Source organism: Cryptomeria japonica, chromosome 8, assembly GCF_030272615.1.
Source record: "Cryptomeria japonica chromosome 8, Sugi_1.0, whole genome shotgun sequence".
NCBI classification, from domain to species: Eukaryota; Viridiplantae; Streptophyta; class Pinopsida; order Cupressales; family Cupressaceae; genus Cryptomeria; species Cryptomeria japonica.
The window spans coordinates 119,929,882-119,936,217 of record NC_081412.1 but is presented as its reverse complement, the minus strand read 5'-3'; the positions used below and the strand labels follow the sequence as shown (position 1 = coordinate 119,936,217).

The following is a 6,336-nucleotide window of genomic DNA, read 5'->3' as shown; positions in this document are numbered from 1 at the left end:
CTCAATTCATAGTTTTTCAAGTTTGTATTTGTGGGTAATTGAGTAAGTCTTGATCTTCAAATGGAGTGTTACTTTGGATAATTGAGTTAGTCTTAATTCATAGTTGATTGGTAGTTGTGTTAGTGGATAATTGAGTGAGTCTCGATTCACAGTTGGTTGGTGTTTTATTGTGGATAATGGAGTTTGTCTCAATTAGAGTGGTATGCTTGTGAATAATCGAGTATGTCTCGATTTACAGGTATTTTGTAGGTTTGATAATCAAGAGATCCATTAATAGATTCAATTTGATGTTTCCTAGGTGAGTGAAGAGAATTGGTGGAGGCATTTCATCAAATTTTTCAAAAGGGCTGCTATTTTCAGTCCTTGCAGTGTTCTGTCGTTTTTTCAGATTGATGTAATAAAAGTGGGAGTGCTGGTATTTTATTACATCTTTAGAATAATAAATATAGTTCAGATTATAAATTCAAATAAATAAAGGTCAGTTCCTCGTTAGTAAAATAAAACAATAGTTAGTTGAGAATTAGTTTCCTGTAGTCATTTTGGGGTAGTTTGAGGTTTAGTTTTATAGGGGAATTTTTTTGGCTATATAAAGCCATAATGCATTGTATTGAAAATCAATCTAAAAGTCAATAATATTATTCTTGTGTTTTTTTATCTGCAGTAATGGTTTGATCTGCAAAATTATCTTTGTGCTCTACCATTTTCTGTAGAAAATACTTCAATTTTCTACTCTTTGCAGTTTGCACACAGTCTTCATCTTGAGATTCCATTTTATATGCCTCAATATATATAGCATCGTGCCTGTTGCTTCTTCATTTAATTCCCATGGCCGGTAGATTATATTTTATCCTTTTGCCTTCGATATTATTGTTGCTTGTTTTGAGCTTAAGTAAAGGTGGAATTTCCTCCAGTTCAATCTGAATTTGGGTGCACCTGTTCTTTACGCTATACATTTATTATATTTTTTCTTCTTTTGTTGTAGTGTTGTATGTGAAATTGTTTCATATTTCATTCTGGGTTGTTCTGAAATACTAGGGTTTAGCTTTGCTTGGTAAAATTGCTTGTCAATTAGTGTTGGTCTATTTTTTTCAGTATTGGAAAATGACCATATTTTTCCATAGGTTGTCAGGATGTTTCCTTTCACAGCATCACTCTTTTACAATGATTTGCCCTGCCTTTCGCTGAACCAAAGTAAAGCCAAATTAACATAGGACATACCTTCTAGGTGTGCACTTGAGTCCTAGCCATTTTAAATATCCCATCTTAGTATCGTACTGCTAAGCCTCACAACATTGGGCAACTCCTATGGATTATATTGTGCCTGCTAAATTTTGTTCTTTTATATGGATTGTTTGCAAAACCTAAGTTGCCGGTTCGGGTTCGGGTTCCGGTTCGGGTTCGAAGAACCCGGTACGCCGGTACGGCAAAATTTTGAAAAGGGGTTTGGGTTCGTTTGGGTTCGTTAGTACAAAAACATGTAAATTTATATATATATATATATATATATATATATTATATATATATATATCAAAGCCTATAAGCATGAATTAAAATATGCATGTCACATAGCATCATATGAACAACAAAACAAACATAAACTTGTAATCATAGCATCATGATCATACCATAATTGATAATAGCATCATATACATCAAGTTTAATATCAAAATGACAAAATATTCAAGTATCATTGTTTCAACTTTCAAAAATATAAACTTAAAAGTTTAATCATCAAATGGATCATCTAATTCTTCATCCTCCTCCTCCTCCTCCTCCTCATCCTCATTGACATTGACATTACATGAGCCAATGCCACTTGCACTTGCACTATAAGTTGGCTCAATTTCCGAGTCATCAAGTGTCAATGCAAGAAGCTGAGAACCAGGAGCATCCAAATCAGTATGCTCTGGCTCTATATCCCACATCTTTGTTTCCCCTTGTGTGTAGTCATGTTGTTTGTGTGAAAGAAGACGTAGGTTGGAATGCACATATACTAAATTCTCCGCTCTTTTTGATAGCAGCCTATTGCGCTTTACTGAGTGGATGAAAGAGTATGTGCTCCAATTTCTTTCTGAAGCAGATGAACTAGCAACCTATGAAGACAAAGTAAACAATTAAAGTTATACATTAATAAAAATAAAATTACTAGCAACCTATGAAGACAAAGTAAACTATAAATAAACTAAAACTTGTAAATTAAAAATTTTAATTAATTAAACTTACTTGTGATAAAACTTTTATAGCGAGGGGTTGTAGGTGTTGGAAGCATGTGCCATGGAAGTACCACCAGCTATGAGCATCTTTCTTGGATCTATGACGAAGTGCATCAACACTTAGACCATTCCCATTTGCGAATTCTATGAACTCATTTGTAACAACATCTCGCAAATCATCATCGGGATATAGTCTAAGAAATGCTGCCTTATACCCATCAGATACTTCTAGATCTCTCCATGGTGGAATCCTTCCTGGTTTATCAAGAAACTGATTGCTATAGTACTTAGGTGTCAAGGCATAGGCAAGAAGGTGCAAAGGAGTGGTCATCTTATTCCACCTCTCTACAATAATTAATTCCAGTTCTTTGAAGAATTTCTCCTGAGGATCATTCTCTTTTTCATTTATAGTGAACTTTATTTTTTCAAGCATTGAATCAATGCCATCATAAATCTCACCTATGCAAGGCCTATCCATGTCTGTATAGCGAATCATGCTCATGATGGGCTCAGTGATACTTAGGAGATATGTAACAAGATCCCACCATTTCTCATCCAATATTCTATCCCTAATTTTTCCTGCCCTCTCAGTGCTACTTTGCTTCCATACAGTCCAATTGGTGCTGATCACCATATTGCATAGTGCCACTCTAACTTTCACAAGTCGTCTTAAGACGATTGTGTTTGATGCAAAACGGGTCTCAGCAACCTATAACACAAATTAATGCCAAATTATTAAAAAATAAAGCCAAACTTTAAAGAAGAATACACAATATAGCTTACACAATGATATTATTAACATTGAAAATTCAAAAAAATCAGAAAATGTAAAATTAAATTACTATTTCACTTACCTTCAATAGCTCCAAATTCGAATAGGTTCTAAAAATCCCTTGAGACATGTGGTGGTTTGTGATGAACATCTGGATGTCCTCAGCCTCTGCATACACATCTCTGATCCATTTTATTTTTTGCCCAATCCTTTGTAGCATAAGATTGAGCGAATGTACCGCACAAGGTGTCCAAAAGATGTGATCATAGCGTTGCTCAACCAACAAACCAGCAGCTCTACAATTTTTTGCATTGTCCGTTATGACTTGGACAACATTGCGGGGTCCCACAGACTCAATGGCAGAGATGAGAATTTCTGCAATAAATTCGCCATCTTTTATTTGGCCCTCACAATCCACAGCTCTCAAAAACATTGCCCCTTTAGGGGACACCGCTATGACATTGATCAAGGGACGGTTTTTAGCATCTTTCCACCCATCTGAAACAATTGTTACACCTGTCTCAACCCACGAATCCCTTATGGGTTTCAATGCATCTTCAACCCTCTTCACCTCTTTCTCCAATAATGTTCCACGTACCTTCTCATAACCGGGGCCCTTATACCCTCTTGGTGCCTCATTAACACTTTTTATCATTTGCTTCCAATATGGGGAGCGAACAACATTGAATGACAAACCATTTGCATAAATGCACCTTACTATATCTTGATCAGCATTGTCTCTACTCTCATTTTGGAATGCGGTTTCTAAAGGCCCTTTTGTTCTTTTACGTGTCAAGGGTGGTTCACTTTGAGCTTCATTTGTGGCAAAGAAGGGGTGGTCTTCTACTACAATACTGGGATTAGAAGGGCCTTGCATTCCCCTTGTTTTCTTTGATGCGGTTTGGTTCAATCTACGGGCTTCCCTCTCTTCTGCTGCCTCATGCTCCCTAATATATTTCATCACTATCTCATCTGGTATAGGTTTACCATTTTTGCCAGGGCATTTTTTGATGCCTCTTCCTTTTATTCCACACAAATGGCCTACCACTCGATAATATGAACTATTACGTTCAATATCACATCCATGGCATTTCCAACGGAATCCCCCACCTCCCGGAAGTTGTTTTATAATGTCCACATATTTCCATAAGGGAGAATTTGGATCATTTCTTTGTTTTGCAATTACTTGTTCATTGCCAATGGAGGAAGATGTAGATGCCATTCTAGTTCCTATGGCAAGAAATAAAATAAACATATTCAAAAACAAAAACTAAATAATGAAAAAAAATTCAAGTTTCATGTTTGACAATTTGTGAAACAAAAATAGTTGGAAAAAAATGTTTAAAAACCTACCTCTTGCTGCCAATGGAAGCTTGAAAATGTATGGAAATGATGCTGCAACACTTGTTGAAGCTTCTAAAATCAGTCTTCAACTCCTCCTCTTTGATCTTGGAAGCCAAATTTTGTTCAACCTCTCTTCAACCTGCTCTCATAAAAAATTTGTTTGCAACACAAATGAGGTGAAATGTGTCAATAAGATGTTTTAGAAGTGTTTTTTAGGTTATAATTTTCGCTTTTTTAAAGGCGGAATTGAAAAAAAAAAAAAATTTGGTTTGTTTTTTAACTTATTGGGCCGCCCAGCCACGCGGGTTCGACTGGGTCCACCCGGGTTCGACTGGGTTCGACCCCGGGTTCGACTGGGTTCGACCCGGGTCGAACCCACCCTGGGTTTTACGAACCCTGGTCGAACCCGGGTCGAACCGGACCCGTACCACGGACCCGGTCGAACCCGGACCCGTACCAGGGCTTCCCAGGGGCGAACCCTGCAACTTAGTGCAAAACCATTGTTCTCTTGGGAGTTAGAATATTTCCATATATATATTATGTCAGATACTAGACAAATCAATACGTTTTGAATCAGGATGACGTGAGTGACAACAGGATGGCAGCAGTGACATCACTGAGGTATTTGTTATGTAAGCTCTTCCGTAGCTTCTTGTTTTATGTATGCACATAAGCTTCCCAAGCTAAGATTTTCAGAACTTAAAGTTGCAGTCATTTGACTATTTTATAATGTGCTACTCTCCATTCACTCTAGCGATCAAACACAATATCCAAAACAATTTTATGTCATTACCCGAATTTCTTGAAAAATAAATATGAGAATAAGTGGACACGAAATCATTGATTAATATGGAGTTATAAAAACAAAATAGTAGTGCCAGCTTGCACCCATCCTTAAGAGCTAAAACTAGACAATGGACAGCTAACTAGATTCATAATGCCAGAAGACAACTTCAACGGTAAACTTTTAATCTGAGTTCATTTGATTATCTGATTGAAAAAACTGATGGAGAACTATTAGCTGAAAATGGAAATGTATCTGATAATTTAATTCTATTTCATTTCTAGGTTTAAGAGCATACAAAGAAAAGAAGGTTGAAAGAACCATAAAATCTCATAAAAATAGAAGCTTAACTTTTAATGTTTTGTTTTACTGCCAGGAATTATTTTAATATTTTTGTATGTTAAATATTTTTATAATCAAGAATGCCAAGCTATCGAGTCAGAAAATCTCAGAACAGTATGGATTTGCTACATTCCAATTACCAGAGTGATCTTTGTAAACACTACTATGAAAATCAAGCCTCTACTATAGATTTTATGGAAAATTACTTAGGAATCTAGTACTTTCTAGATATAATAAGTCCGATGGTCAACTCTCAATATTATCATACAAATCCAGAAAGCAACTCGTATCTTTATCTTTTTCTTTGAAGTGAGAAACAACAAGAAAGCAAAGTAACCGCATCTTATTTAACAAAATTTATCAATTCTTCCAACAAACCCTTAACAGGCACAAACCAAGCAATATTGTGTCACAATCAGATTCAAGCTCCAAAATTCGCAAAGATCATCAAAACTCACTCAAGGGTGTGGGGATCATCTCACTCAATGGAGTTAGGGTCGTCTCACTCAACAATGCTAGTGTCATCTCATTGTATTGAACATGAGCATAATTTACCCGATTCACCATCATTTGACTAATTAGAACTCGCAAACCTTTCATAGTGTCATCAAATTTCATTTACCAAAATATAAAGATCATAACAACACACTTCCATAATATGAACACAAGTTATTATACCATTCAAATCACAATTTGTCTCTCTTTATGTCACCTGCATTTCCATTTTGTACTACATGCATGCCCAATAACAATATGAATAAACAAGTAAAAGAAAACAAATTTAAGTATCCCTGTAATATATGGATAACTACATGCATGCCCAATAACAATATGAATAAACAAGTAAAAGAAAACAAATTCAAGTATCCCTGCAATATATG

The 6,336-nt window shown here is 35.8% G+C and overlaps 1 protein-coding gene across 1 annotated transcript; it reads right to left on the bottom strand.

Annotated features, from left to right (window-relative positions):
* Positions 1-2,513: 2,513 nt before the first annotated feature.
* Positions 2,514-4,791, bottom strand: LOC131031254 (uncharacterized). The gene is made up of 2 exons (XM_059209514.1): positions 4,339-4,791; positions 2,514-4,215 (listed from the first exon to the last, which is right to left on the bottom strand). The coding sequence occupies exon 2, from the start codon at positions 4,205-4,207 to the stop codon at positions 3,047-3,049; it is 1,161 nt and encodes a 386-aa protein (XP_059065497.1). The 5' UTR covers positions 4,208-4,215; positions 4,339-4,791; the 3' UTR covers positions 2,514-3,046.
* Positions 4,792-6,336: the final 1,545 nt, after the last annotated feature.